Source organism: Cotesia glomerata, unplaced genomic scaffold (assembly GCF_020080835.1).
Source record: "Cotesia glomerata isolate CgM1 unplaced genomic scaffold, MPM_Cglom_v2.3 scaffold_160, whole genome shotgun sequence".
Taxonomy (NCBI): Eukaryota; Metazoa; Arthropoda; class Insecta; order Hymenoptera; family Braconidae; genus Cotesia; species Cotesia glomerata.
This window is the reverse complement of record NW_025401998.1, coordinates 749-15,496: the sequence shown is the minus strand read 5'-3', so window position 1 is coordinate 15,496 and position 14,748 is coordinate 749. Positions and strand designations below refer to the sequence as shown.

Genomic DNA, 14,748 nt, shown 5'->3' with positions numbered 1-14,748 from the left:
TTTTATAATATTTATTTTATTTATAATATTTATTTTATTTATAATATTTATTTTATTTATAATATTTATTTTATTTATAATATTTATTTTATTTATAATATTTATTTTATTCACAAGGTTGCAAATGTTTTTTTACGATTAAAGAATCAAACAGCAGACCGTTATTTTTGTTTTATCAGCCGCACAGCAGACCGTTATTTTTGTTTTATCAGCCGCACAGCAGACCGTTATTTTTTTTTTTGTTTTATCAGCCGCACAGCAGACCGTTATTTTTATTTTATCAGCCGCACAGCAGACCGTTATGTTTGTTTTATCAGCCGCACAGCAGACCGTTATGTTTTTTTTATCAGCCGCACAGCAGACCGTTATGTTTTTTTTATCAGCCGCACAGCAGACCGTTATTTTTATTTTATCAGCTGCACAGCAGACTGTTATCTTTTTTCTACTGTTGTGTAATTTCAAACAAAAAGAAAAAGTGCAAAAAATTTTAATTATGTAATAAGAAATGAAAAATACAACTGTATACTACAATTGTATCTTTATGAAAAAATTTATAAATATATAAGAATCTACATATGTATATACATATATATATATTTATTTATTTATTTGTATGTCATGTAATATAATTATCCAATTGAACAATTAACGTACACTAACAAATGTTGTAAATATATATATATATATATATATATATATATATATATATATATATATATATATATATATATATGTATGTATATATATTAAAATGAATGAAAATTATAACTAATATTTATTTATTAACATAAATAAATATTTTCATTAAAATTTTTAGCAATAACTTCACGAGTGTTAACTATTTCACAAAAAGTAATACACCAGTGTTAGCTACATTACAGAAAGTAATGATAGAATTAGCTAAACTTTTACACAATGGATTACATATTGTTAGGTTAGGTTGAGTATATACATAAATATCAGCATCAATAAAATGATTTTATATGTCCAGTTGAATATCCCTAGACATTGGGCGCGCTTGAGTGAAGTAAGTTCTAACGGTGAGTCCACTTAAGTGATTACACTCAATAACTTACTATATTGTCTAAAAACTTACATCGGTCGAACGCATCCATTGTAAGCTAGTTTTTTCGGATCACTAAAGTTAGCCCCTCACAATTTTTTTTTTCTAATATTGATATTTTTTTCTTATTATATCGTCAGTTAGTCGTTAAGTTTTTTAATGATAATAGCTACTATGAGATAAACAAAACTTTAATTTAGATATATTATAATTTTATAAACATTTAATTTCCGCGGGAAAAGTACAAATTTTTAATTAAAAATGTTTTTACATACAAAAAATGTCAAAACTTTTTTTTTTATTAATATAAAACCCCTTGAATTAACTATTAGACAAGTTTCTATACGAATTTTTTTTAGATATATATTCTTCCAATTAAGTTTTATTAATTAACTAGAGTCAATACTTAAAAGAGCTGAAATTGTTTGATTTTGCTTTCTTCGGAAAAGTCAGCTGATCAAGGTCTAATTAATCTGTTCGTGCATGGACGGATATTAAAATTTCTTGCTGATTGTTGCCTGTAGGTGGCATCACAGGCTAATTTAGCACAAGTTTGAAACGATGATATTCCTTTTATAATACGTACATTAATTATGAGTTTGACGAATTGTGTTATTTACTAACAACAATATGACGACAGCAATAAACAACAATAAGCTACTAATAATTATTATCATAACGACAATATTGACAATAACAATAAACATAATACTAAAAATAATTATAGTAATAAAAATAAATTGAAAATAGAAATAATAGTGAAAACATTTATCATCATTATTGACATTATTATTCTTTTCAAGTTATTCTGCATTGAAGTATTAAATCTAAATTTACAATTTATCTTATTAACGAAAAATGTAAAAATTTTTTTTAAATTTATGTGAAATAAAAAGCTTCCAATTAATAATTTAGTTTTTAAATCTAAACCAAAAATTATACGTGACTTATTTATATAAAATTTAATTAATGCTAAGAGATACTGTACGAAAAATAAAACTATATTTATTTATATTATATACATATATAGGAGACTTTCTATAGATATAGTCACTCATCACGACATCTCTGGAACTATAAGAACTGGAGACTTGAAATTTGGCAGGAATATTCCTTTCGCGGAGTAAAGGTCTGCTAAGAACGGATTTTATAAAATTTCACCCACAAGGGGGGTTGTGGAGGCGTTAACAATGAAAAATTCATGTTTTTAAACTATAGCTCCTATCGACTCCAAATTTAGTAGGAATATTCTGTAAGAGATGTAGAAAAAGTCTATAGGCAAATTTTACGATAGCTCATCTCACAGGAGTTTGCAAAGGTGGGTGTTAACATTAAAAATTTTTCGTTTCCAAGCTATAGCTCCTATAGACTCCAAATTCTCATTTCAAATTTTTTTCTTCATGTCAATTATTATTCATTTTTGAAAAAAAGCCGCGCAAACATTATAATGATTGCACATTATAAATTACAATGAATATTAGCTGGAATAATTACTTGGATAAAAGGTATATGCTAATTCGATGTAATTTGGAATGGAATTTGTGAAAGTCAAAATAATACTCTAATTAAATTTCAAGTTTAGATCTAAGAATACAATTCTATAAAATGCCCAGCGAAGCGGGCGGGTAACAGCTAGTAATTTTATAAACATTTAATTTCCTCGGGAAAAGTACAAATTTAAAATTAGCGCTCATAAGCCCTTGCACACACACACACACACACACACACACACACACACACACACACACACACACACACACACACACACCGGTGGATGGACGCAGTGAACCTGCAACTGGCGCAACACAAAACTGAGGCAGTGCTTATTACCAGCAGGAAAGTGGTAGAGACAATTAAGCTGAAAGTCGCCGAACAAGAAATCACATCACAACCTTATATTCGATATTTAGGAGTGATGCTTGATGCCCGACTCAACTTTAAGCAGCAGGTAGAACACGTCAGTGCCAAGGCGTCAGCAGTGGGAACAAGTCTAGCACGACTGATGCCGAACATCGGAGGGCCAAAGCAGAGCAGAAGGGTACTGTTATCATCTGTAGTCACATCGGTGCTTACATATGGTATATCTATTTGGACCAACGCTCTCGAGATGCAAGAATCATGGAGGAAGGCTGGACCAGTATACCGACGGTGTGCCTTAAGAGTCGCCAGCGCCTTCCGCACAATATCCGAGGAAGCAGTGTGCGTTATTTCCGGAACTCTGCCTCTCAGAGTCCTCGCTGAGGAAAGACGGAACCTTTATCATCGTAAAAGGTCAACTACACTAAGCGCTGAAGAGCTCAGAACTGAAGAACGGCAAAACAGCTTCGACCGATGGCAGCTCCAGTGGGACGCTGCAGAAAAAGGAAGATGGACGTATCGTCTTATACCGAGGATCGACAACTGGTTGAACCGGAGTCATGGAGAGGTTAACTACTACCTTACGCAGATGTTGTCAGGACACGGCTGCTTCCGAGCCTATCTTCACCGCTTTAAGCACGACGATTCTCCGGAGTGCCCATCCTGCCCAGGTGTCGCTGAAGACGTGGAGCACGTGATCTTTGCATGTCCTCGTTTTAACCAACAGCGCGATGAATTAGAGAAGATTCTAAAAAAGAGAATTCAACCGGAGACAATAGTAGAAGAAATGCTGTCATCAGAAGCTGTCTGGAACGCCACGAGCACCTTTGCCACTGAAGTGCTTACAGAGTTGCGGTCCATCGAGAGAAAAAGAGCAGAAAACAGAAACTAGAAGGGAGATAGAAATAAAAAACATCTTAGCCACCAGAAGGAAGAGCGGCAGCTAATTCCTCCCCCCGCGAAGAAATGCCTTACGGCGGTACCATGGGGGATCAGAGGATAGAACAGAAAGGGGTTTAGGGTTTAGTGGGTAGGGGCGCCAGCGTCGAGTTTTAGTATGACGCTGCGTCGAGTCGCCACATATCCAGGCCAAACATCTATGCAGAACATCTATGCAGTACATTTATAAAAAACATCTATGCCTGGAATGCGTAAAGAGCATTCCCCCCCCTTACAAGGAAAAAAAAAAAAAAAAAAAAAAAAACACACACACACACACACACACACACACACACACACAAGGATCGGTTAAGAAATTACAATTTTTTTATTGATTATTCTTTTTTTATTAATTTAAATAATCAAACTGATTATTATTATTATTGATAATAATAAATGTGGTTGATTGTTGGACCACTTCCGCCTCCCCTCCCACCTCTTCCCCTTCCTCCTCTCCTATCTCCTCTTCCACGCCTTCCAATTTTGCCGCGGCCTCGCCCCCGAAACTTAGTCCGTCCTCTTGGGCCTGGGAAATGGCGTCGCGTAGCGTAATTTTCAGCTAAAAAAAAATGAAAAACTTGAAATAAAATTAGAAAAAAATAACTTCCCGATTTTTGAAAATTTTCAATTTTTTTAGCGGAAAGTTAAAAAAAAAAAACATTGAGTGTGCTCAGTCGATTTCAATCCTGAGTAAACCAAGTTAGATTAAGCCTAATTAAATATGCTTCTATTATACTAAATCTAACTTAGTTTACTCAGGACTTAGTTCGGCTGAACACGCTCATTTGATTTATAAGGTTTACCTGGTGCTGGCGGCTGATCCGGAGCTCCAGCTCGCATCAGCGGCAGCTGGTTGTTGTTTGCTGGTGGCACGGCATCAGCTAGCGGTGGCAGTGGATGCAACACCACCTGATTCAGCTGCTGCAGTTGATCTTGTTGTTGTTGCCGTTGCTGTTGCTGCTGTGGTGGCGGTGGAGGCGGTGGAGGCAGTAGAGGCAGTGGAGGCAGTGCAGGCAGCATCGCCTGACCGAGCTGTTGATGTTGCTCTTGTGGTTGTAGCTGCACCACCACCTCACCTTGATGCTGCTGCTGATCCTGCTGCTGCTGATCCTGCTGCTGCTGATCCTGCTGCTCCTGATCCTGCTGCTGCTGATCCTGCTGCTGCTGATCTTGCTGCTGCTGTTGTTGTTGTTGCTGTGGCTGTAGCTGTTGTTGTTGCTGTTGCTGCTGCTGCTGTTGCTGCTGCTGCTGTTGCTGATGCAACCAGTGATAATAATTATCAGCAGCCTGCTGTGCAGCCTGCCGCAACTGGTTGCCTGTCAATTCGTCTAGAAAAAAAAATGATTTGTTATTAATCATTTTATCAAAATCATTTATTATTATTTTATCAAAAAAGTTGTTGCAAAACAATGAAAATATATTTCAATTGTAGAAAACTTGAAAAACTATCAGTAAAATTTTATATAAAAATAACAATATATTTTTTTTCCAATTCAATTTCAAATAAATGTCAATAAAATTTCATTCAATGACAACATATTGATTCAGTTTGTTATTGGATTAAATTTTATTTTTTTATTGAAAAATAAGCTGTTAATTAATAATTATAAATAATTTTGAAGTATGTAAAACAAAAACTCATATTTACTTACCGGCACTCATGGGGACCGCATTGTCTGCCATCATTGAATCTAAATAAAATAAATAAAATTATGCAACTATTAATTATTTTAATAATTTATATTTCATTAATTATTGAATTAATTTATGGAATAACAATAACTTTAGTATTATTGTTAATTATTATTCCAATATATTAAATCAATTTAAAAATAAAAAAATAAAGTTGTACTTACAATACACAATACGACTGGTAAATGAACTATAATCATAAATAAACTAATCACAAACAATCTAGGTCTGTAAAAAATTGTTGACCGCGACACCTGTTACCGCTAATAATTAAAAATTCGACAGACGGATCATAAGTCAATTAAACTGTCAAATTTGATAACTAGTTACATTAAGTGGAAACGAAAACACCAGGTGTCAGTGTTGGTGATTCAGATTTCAGTCACCAGGTGGCATTTCATTCGTCATCTTTATGACTTATGCATTGAAAATACGCCTGAAATGTATATTAAGGCTCACTAAATTTGGTCCCCCAGAATTTTTTTTTTTAATTTTTGAACTTTTTTTTTATGACATCGTTGGTTCGTCGTTTATTTTTTTTTGTTTACTATAAACATAAAATAATTTAATAAAAAAATATAATTAAACGGAAATGTAATATAAAAAAAATAAATATGTAAAGTTGTTTGATAGTTAATTCCAGATTTGAAATTGGAGGAATTTTCACATTTTTTGTAATTGAAAAAGTTTTTAATTCAAAATTTGTACTTTTCCCGCGGAAAACATATGTTCATAAAATTGTAATATCAATAAATTGGAGTTCCATTTTTCGTACTGATTGATATTTCATATTGATAAATTGAATTATCAATTGAAAGCATTTAATTTCACATAAATTTTTAATTTTTTGCAATTGAGATGGTGATAAATTTGAATTTAACACATCAACGCTAAATAATTTGAAAAGAATAATAATAACAATAATGGTGATAAATGTTATTATCACAATTATTTTTGTTTTCAATTTTTTTTCATCACTATGATTATTTTCAGTATTATCTCTAATTAATGTCATAGTTGATATTATCTTCATTATAATAATTATTATTTTTTTGTTGTTTATTGCTGTCGTCATATTGTTGTCAGTAAATACAGTGAATGCTGTTAAAAGTTACATTAGTTTTGTCTCAATTTCTCATGAAACGGTAACAAGAACGAGAAAGACAACCTGGATAACTTGGAACCGCTTCCACTGTAATACAAGTCATCAAACTCATCATTACTATCAATACTATGTAAAGAATATTGTCGTTTCAAACCTCCCTCAATTAGCCCGTGATGCCACCTACAGGCAAAAATCATCAAAATAAATATCTTAGTATCATTGAAAATACTTTGATATATTTTGTCATTTAAAAAGTTTATTATCCAAATGTAATACTGTTCTACTCAATTTGAAAAGTCAATAAATAACAAAATAAGTACAGCAACGACACTTTATTCTATTAACATCTGTGAGAGTCTCTCTAAGATTTTACTTCACTTTTCTACGTTACCAACCTAAATCTTGCAACGGCTGTATTTTTCATAGCAAACTATCCTCTTGAAGCTACAGTTTATGTAAAAATATTTCCAGCGCAGCCCCTGACGGGTGTAAGTGCAAGCTGCGAAATATCTTTTTTTAGCTTTAGTCTCTCGTCTAGTGAAGGATTATTATGCATTCTCAAAATATTTAGTGAAACTGTTGTTACTGAATAACTCAATGCATCAAACGCATAATTATATTAGGTATCATTTAGTGAAACTGTTGTTACTGAATAACTCAATGCATCAAACGCATAATTATATTAGGTATCATCTAAAAATTATGATTATTTGAAACCCGCTCAATTGAATAACAGTGCCACCTACAGGCAACGACCAAGAGATCATAAAATATGTACACCGTCCAATGAAAATTTTCTAGACCTTGAACAGCTACTAATCCGAAGAAAGTAGAACTCAAACAAGGCTTAGATTGTTCTGTGTTTAGTTTAGGTAATAAATAAAATTCAATAAGAAAAAAATGTTTGAGAATATAGACATATAAGAATGTTTAGTAGTTTATACGAAAAATTTTGTATTCATATAAAAATTTTAACATTCTTAATTTAAGGTTTGTACTTTTCCCGCGCAAAATTAAAAAGTCACAAATAAATGGATTATTGCAGGAAAAGATATTATTATATAAAAGGTCGTATGTTCGTTAATTAAAGAGCTCAAATCCTGATCAAAAAATTAGTTTTTTTTTTATAGTACTAGTAGCATTAAAAAACAATATAACTAAGAATCGTTTACTCTTCAGTTTTAATCAATAAACAAGATGATCAATGGGTATTTTAAATTTTTTATATACATAAAGAAATTTTTAACGCTTTTTTTTTAATCAAAAAAATTGTTAATTTAGATTAAATACGTCAATGCACAATAATTAAATAATAACAATAATTATTATAGTAATAATAATAATAATAATAATAATAATAATAATAAATATTATTATTACTATTATTTGTAACATCAATTTATTATTGCCGATATAATTACTTTTAATATATTGTAACTATTATTATTTTTAGCTTTGTCGATATTATAATTTTAGTATTATAACTATTATTACTTTTGGTTTTGTCGATATTACCATTATTATAAATATTACTATTATTATTTTTATTTGTTATTATGATATAATTACAATTGAGGAGCTGATTTTCAAAAGGGAATCTTTTCATATTTTAAGAAAAGCAGTTTTTTGAATTTTTAAATATTTATTACTTCAAGAATTATAAAGATTCCTAAATCAAAATCAAATTGTAGCTTCATAACCGATAGCACTTTATAGCAAAATTAAAAAAGTTCGATAAAAATATTTAGAATTGGAGATAATCAGTTCTGTGTCTCGATTAATCAAAAATGAAAAGATACCATTTTAAAAATCAGCTCCTAAATTATCATTTATTATTATTATTATATTGTTGCTAGTAAATAAGACAATGCATCAAACGCATAATTACAATACGAATTATCTAAAAATTATGATTATTTGAAACCCGCTCAATCGAATAACAATGCCACCTACAGGCAATGACCAAAAGATCATAGAATGTACACACTGCTTAATGAGAATTCCCGAGACCCTGAACAGCTGGTATATCCGAAGAAAGTAAAACTCAAACAATGTTTAGCGTATTATCTATTTGGTCTGGTTAATAAATTAAATTAAATTAGAACAATATGTTTAACAACATACACATAGAAGGTTGTTGGATAGTTTAGTTAGTAGTGTACTCTGTAAATTTTTTTGTATTCATAAGAAATTTTTTTACATTCTTAATTTAAAGTTTGTACTTTTCCCACGGATATAAAGTGTTCATAAAATTATTATAAAAATAAATTAAACTTTTATTTTCCGTAAAGTAACTAGTAGCATCGATAAAATTTCATGAAAATTAGTCGCGTATATCTTTTGGATAAGATTGATAGACTTGAATTATCAATCATAATATTTATATTTTATAAAATCGTAGGAAAAATTTTTTATCTTTTTTGTACTTTAGGAAATTGTGAATTTGGATTTAATACTACAATCCTTAATAATTTAATAAAATAATCGTATTGTTCAATATTATGAATGCAATTATTTTGAACATCAATCTATTGTTATCATTATAATAACTATCAGTATTATCTTCATTTTTATTGTTATTATTAGCGTGATTATTTTTATTACATATTATTATTATCATAATTATGTTGTTAGTAAATAATCCGATTCATCAAACTCATAATGAATATAAGCGTTATGTACAGAATATTGTCGTTTTGAATGTCCGCGCAGTTCGGTCGCAGTATAGCAGTGCCACCTATGTCTGTAGAACACTCGAACAGAATTACTAAGGCAATGATCAGCTGACTATTACATAGAAACCAAACCCAAACAATGTAAGCTCTTGTAGATATTGACTCTAGTTAATAAATAATACTTAATTTAAAAAAAAGTTAATTTAAAAAAATTCATATGTAAAGTTGACAGATAGTAAATTCTGGAGATTTTATTTTTAAAAAAAAATTTCAACATTTTATGTGATTGAAAAAATTTTCAATTCAAATTATGTACTTTTGCCGCGGAAAATTAGTGCACAAACAATTGTAACAATAAAATCACGTTAAACTTTTATTTCTCGTAAAGTAACTAATAAGCATTAATAAAATTCCATCAAGTATGTCCTTTGGTTTAGATTGATAGACAAATTATCAATCATAATATTTATATTTTATAAAATCGTAAAATAAATTTCCATGGTTTTTGTAATATTGATGATTGTTACTATTTCTTTTATTTTCGATTTCGAACTTTCTAACTACAGTTTGTGTTAGAGTAACATTGACGAGCCCTAGTGAGCATCGACGCAAGCTCATAACTTTTTTTTTTAACTGTAGTCTCCCATCTAGTGGAGAGTTACCATACATTCTCGAATTATTTAGTCTGTGGCATGTCACTTTCTCCATAAGAAAAAAGTCAAAATCTAAAAATCTGGGTCGCTATAGTTTGTGCTAGAGAATTTAATTAATTTTAAATAGAATTTATTATTTGCAATGACCATTATCAATTAATATTGATAATATAACATATAATGTATAATTATAGAGTAATATTGGAGAAAAAAAAGTTCTGTAGAATTAATAAAATTTTACAACCTAAAAATATCGTTCTGCTTACGGTAAACACATTCGGTAGTCTGGCGCTCCGTTTACAACGGAATTTTTGAACGGAACTTGGCGCCAGATTCTACCGAATCTGTGGATTTGAAGCCTCTACAATCAAAGATCTACCCGAAGTGATTAGTGATGATAATACGTTTGTGCAATTCGTCTTCGATAACACGGATCATAACGTAGGTACCTTGGACGGACAAGAAACATTTCATTGTTTAGGCGGGATTGCAGCATATTGTCCAAAGGAAAATATATCATATCAGGGTGGTTCGAAGAAGCTAAAAAAATGCCCACAGCCCACGAAATTGCATCGCTAAAACAAATTGAAATTGTTCCATATCAGTGTCTTGATATAAGTGGAATGAAAGATATTACTTTTGTTAACACTGCATCTCTTGATTGTGGGGATGCGCCATCACTCTCGTTGCCATATGGAACTTATTTATGGAGTAAATACTTTGGAATTCCTCAAATACCATCTTGGAGAGGATTTATGGAAGTTTTGACAGATGATGAAATACTGTCTTCTAATACAAGGATGAAAGAATCACTTATTGTTTGTGTACCTTTTATCAACTCTCCTCCTTCGAGCCTAACCACCCTTAACACATCTTTACATTATGTCGTTTCTGAAACCAATAAATTGCAACAAAATACAACTTTTGTCACTTACGATCAACCTCTCTATTGGAAAGCAAGATCTATTGTGGCATCATTAGTTCAAACGACTTTAAAAAACGTTGTTGTGCTTCTTGGAATTTTTCATCTATTAATGTCGTACTTAGGAGCAATTGGTTTCACTATGGAAGGTAGTGGACTCGAAGAGTTGTGGTCTGTTATATATGCTCCAGAATCAGTAAAAAAAATGCTGTCTGGGCATGCATTTGCCCGAGCACTTCGAGCTCATATTCTGACATTTACAGCCCTTGGGATTAAAATTTGTGGCACAATTGATGGATCTCCAGAGTGGAAAGAACATATAGAAACATTGATGGAAGAATGGCCGACAATAACAAGAGGTGACTGCAGAACTGAAAAAATAGTCGAAATGACCAAAGCATTTATGAACCAACTTGAGATCCTTGAGAGTAATGGTTCCACAAGCGTGGATTCAGTATTTCAAATGTGTTCTTACTACATTGCGTATTGTTGAGGCTGAAAAGTTAGGTGATTGGAAGCTACATCTTCAATCTGTGAGAGATGCTCTACCTTTATTTCATGCTGCAGGTCATTATGCCTACGCAAAAACAGCACAGATATATTTACAAGACATGGCAAATCTAGAATTGATAATGGATCCAGTAGAATTCGATGAATTTACGAAGGGTGGGTTCACTATTCGTAGATCTGACAAAGCGTGGGCAGGTGTTTCCAGAGATATGGTTATTGAACAAACTCTTAACAGATTTTTTGGAACGGATCTCAAACATGGAAGAGGCGTAACACCTAGCGTTGTTACGCGATATTTGCTTGCGATGCCTGCTGCATTCCAAATTATGGAGAAACTTGAAAACTACTGTAATATTGAAACATCGAACAGTGAACAACACGTCGATCTTGCAGAGAGCAGAATCTCACGTGATAAAGAAGATATCCAGAAGCTTTTATTCTGGCTCAACGCCCACGACCCCTTCTACCCCCGTAGTTCGGTTGTATCTCTCTCTACAGGTGTGTTTGGTGGGCCTGAAATAAATTGTCATATGGCTATTGAAAAAGAACAACAAGCAATGGCTACGATGATTGGTAAAAATGCAGAAGATGTTTCTCTTTCACGATTATACAGAGTTAAGAATTTATCAAATGCTGGAACAGAAGTTCATCTGAGTGATGATAAACCGCATGTTAAAATTGATAGCTATTTACTCTTTCAAAGAATTTCAGTAGGTCTCGGCAAAAATTCTGAAGCTCTGAAGAAAGCAATGAAGTATGAGCTTGCTCCATCTCCATTGAGTTTGTTCGATGAAAAAGGTTGGATGAGAAAAAACCGAAAATCTGATTTATATACACTGTTTAAACTCACTATTCAATCCCCACTTATTTTGGATAGTTGTACATTTGTCGTTGATGGGGGTTGGTTATTGCGACAAGTAGTGTGGTCTCGTGGAAAAACTTACAACGAAATTTTCAATCTTTACTTGTCCTACATTACCAAATTTTTCCGAGACGATGCCGTAGTAATATTTGATGGATACCAGGATGACATAATTGGTGTAAAATCTTATGAACGATTACGTCGTAAGGAACAATGCATGGCAGCTGATGTAGAAATTGCATTAGATAAATTAATGATCACTACACAAGCTAAATTTCTATCAAATATTGCCAACAAATTTAAATTTGTACAATTATTGTCAGCATATTCAATTGCGAATGGTATTAAAACAGTAGTAGCTAATGAAGATGCAGATAGCTTGATTGTAAACACGGGAATTGATATTAAGAATAGCAGAAGCTCAGCAGATCCACCAGTTGTAGTGTTAGGAAACGATGTCGATTTGTTCTTGTTGCTCATTGGCCTTACTTCCGAGGACAATATGATGTATTTTTATAAAATCACATCAACTGGTGAACAAAAGAAAGTACTGTATTTAACAGGGTACTATAAAGAATTCAAACCTTTTATTTTGTTTGCTCACGCATTTGCCGGTTGTGATTCAACGAGTGCTATTTACAACAAAGGGAAAAAAACGATCATCGATTTACTGCAAAAAAATCAAGAATTACGCGATTCTATTTCAATATTCTACAAGCAGGATAGTAATGTAGATGACCTTTATGTTGTTGCTGAAAGAATCATGGGCCATTTATACGCTAAAAACGAGTGGAATGAGTTACCGATAGATGAGCTTCGATACCGACTATTCAACGCTTCATTAGCTAAGGCTAAAAAAGAAATATTAGCTTCATTGCCTCCTTCTCGATCAGCATTAATAGAACACGTCAAAAGAGTCTACTTTCAAATTCAACACTGGTTGGGAGTTTCACTGGATGCTGAACGATGGGGCTGGAAACGAAACAACCAATTTATGATTCCAATCAAGTCCGAACTGGAACCTGTTCCAGAAGATTTACTAAAATTGGTAAGTTTAATAACGAAATTTTTATTAATAACTGAAAATGTTGAAATCATTCTACATATAAGTTTTTTAGTAAAATCTGCATTCACCTTTAACGTTCAAAAATTGTTTTAGATATCATGCAGATGTGCCAAAAGTAAATGTGAGAAAAATCTATGTTTATGCAGAAAAGCCGGTCTTCACTGTTCTTATATGTGTGCAAATTGTGTGGATGAAGGCACTTGTGTTAATAAACCTACTATTGACGAAACAGTTGTAGAAATTGATGATGATAATGAAAATTTGGAATTCGAACCTGAAGAAGCAAATGATATTCCAGACGATGACGGAGAAGAAGTCGACTTTAATGAATCTTACGAGGAAAAAGATGTAGATTTCGACTATTATTAATTTAATAGATATCTCAAAGCTAGTCTCGTTATTATCAATATTATTAAAAGAATGCCAGGTCGGTCGGTAACCCGCGTGATGTGCACATCGTGACAAAGTGTTTCAGGCTATTATTTTAGTTAAACATTGGTTGTAAGGCAGTAAAACGCGTAAGAAAATAGCACAGGAGAATACCAAAAGGTTCCTTCAAAGCCTCGATCACCTGCGAGGAAAACCTGCAATTAACCACCTGACAAAAAATCAAAACACAAGAATAAGTTCTAGCCAGAAACAAGCGTCGCAGAGTTGTGGAATGCAAAATAGCAGAGATAGAAAACACCAACAAGGCAATACTGACAACAGAAAAGACGACCAAAAGATCAACGATGATAGAAGCAAAAAAACGTAAACCTGAGACTATGGTAGAAAAACCAGGTGCCATGAGATTTGGAGAGCTCAAGAGAGAGGTGGACGAAAGACGTCGGAGAAGAAACAATATTGAACTGTACAACTTGAACTAAAAATTAGTAAAACGGTTCACCCTAAAGGCCATCCCTGCAACTTCCCGCTAATTCCATACCTGGGCGCTTAAAATTGTACTTATGATGTTTTTGATATTTTTGAGCTCAAAATATAATTTATGTGATATTTTGAGCTCGCTGAGCTCAAAGAGACAGTATTTATATGCATTTGAGCTCTTCGAGCTCAAAAGTCTGATAGAAGTTTCATAGAACACTACTTTTGGAATTTTCAAACCGCAATAACTTTTGAATGGATCCACCGATTTTCACGCGGTTGCCGGCATTCGACGCAGTTTTATCAGCCTTATAAAGAATTTTCAGGTTTTAATTGATCGAACCAAAAATTTCGGAGTAATTTCGAAAAAACACTTTTTTCGGTTTTCTTTCGTTCACGATATCTCTCGAACGAGTTAACCAATTTTGACCAGCTTGGTGGCGATCGACGTGGTTTTTCATTGTCTAGAACTGATTAGTTTTTGGAATCGATCGGTAGAGCCGTTTAAAGGTTATCCAAAAAAAACCACGTTTGAAAAAA

General features: G+C 32.5%; 2 protein-coding genes and 1 long non-coding RNA gene across 3 annotated transcripts; 1 reads left to right on the top strand and 2 right to left on the bottom strand.

Moving 5' to 3' along the window:
- Positions 1 to 211: 211 nt before the first annotated feature.
- On the bottom strand, positions 212 to 910 carry LOC123273913. The gene is made up of 2 exons (XR_006511394.1): positions 860 to 910; positions 212 to 445 (listed from the first exon to the last, which is right to left on the bottom strand). It is a non-coding gene; the product is annotated as an uncharacterized LOC123273913 (long non-coding RNA).
- Positions 911 to 4,239: 3,329 nt separating this feature from the next.
- Positions 4,240 to 10,458, bottom strand: LOC123273915 (transcription factor SPT20 homolog). The gene is made up of 4 exons (XM_044741400.1): positions 10,389 to 10,458; positions 5,512 to 5,550; positions 4,663 to 5,187; positions 4,240 to 4,418 (listed from the first exon to the last, which is right to left on the bottom strand). The coding sequence occupies exons 1-4, from the start codon at positions 10,456 to 10,458 to the stop codon at positions 4,240 to 4,242; spliced, it is 813 nt and encodes a 270-aa protein (XP_044597335.1).
- An 849-nt stretch (positions 10,459 to 11,307) lies between these two features.
- LOC123273914 lies at positions 11,308 to 13,760 on the top strand. The gene is made up of 2 exons (XM_044741399.1): positions 11,308 to 13,326; positions 13,438 to 13,760. The coding sequence occupies exons 1-2, from the start codon at positions 11,338 to 11,340 to the stop codon at positions 13,711 to 13,713; spliced, it is 2,265 nt and encodes a 754-aa protein (XP_044597334.1). The 5' UTR covers positions 11,308 to 11,337; the 3' UTR covers positions 13,714 to 13,760.
- The last annotated feature ends 988 nt before the right edge of the window (positions 13,761 to 14,748 follow it).

Coding starts and splice junctions, on each gene's coding strand:
- LOC123273915 (XM_044741400.1), bottom strand. CDS start 10,458: ATGAAATGTTTCTTGTCCGTCCAAGGTACCTACGTTATGATCCGTGTT. Junction 5,551..10,388: donor CGAAGACGAATTGCACAAAC/GTATTATCATCA, acceptor TATTTTATTTAG/ATTCAATGATGGCAGACAAT. Junction 4,419..4,662: donor GGATCAGCCGCCAGCACCAG/GTAAACCTTATA, acceptor ATTTTTTTTTAG/CTGAAAATTACGCTACGCGA.
- LOC123273914 (XM_044741399.1), top strand. CDS start 11,338: ATGGTTCCACAAGCGTGGATTCAGTATTTCAAATGTGTTCTTACTACA. Junction 13,327..13,437: donor CAGAAGATTTACTAAAATTG/GTAAGTTTAATA, acceptor AAATTGTTTTAG/ATATCATGCAGATGTGCCAA.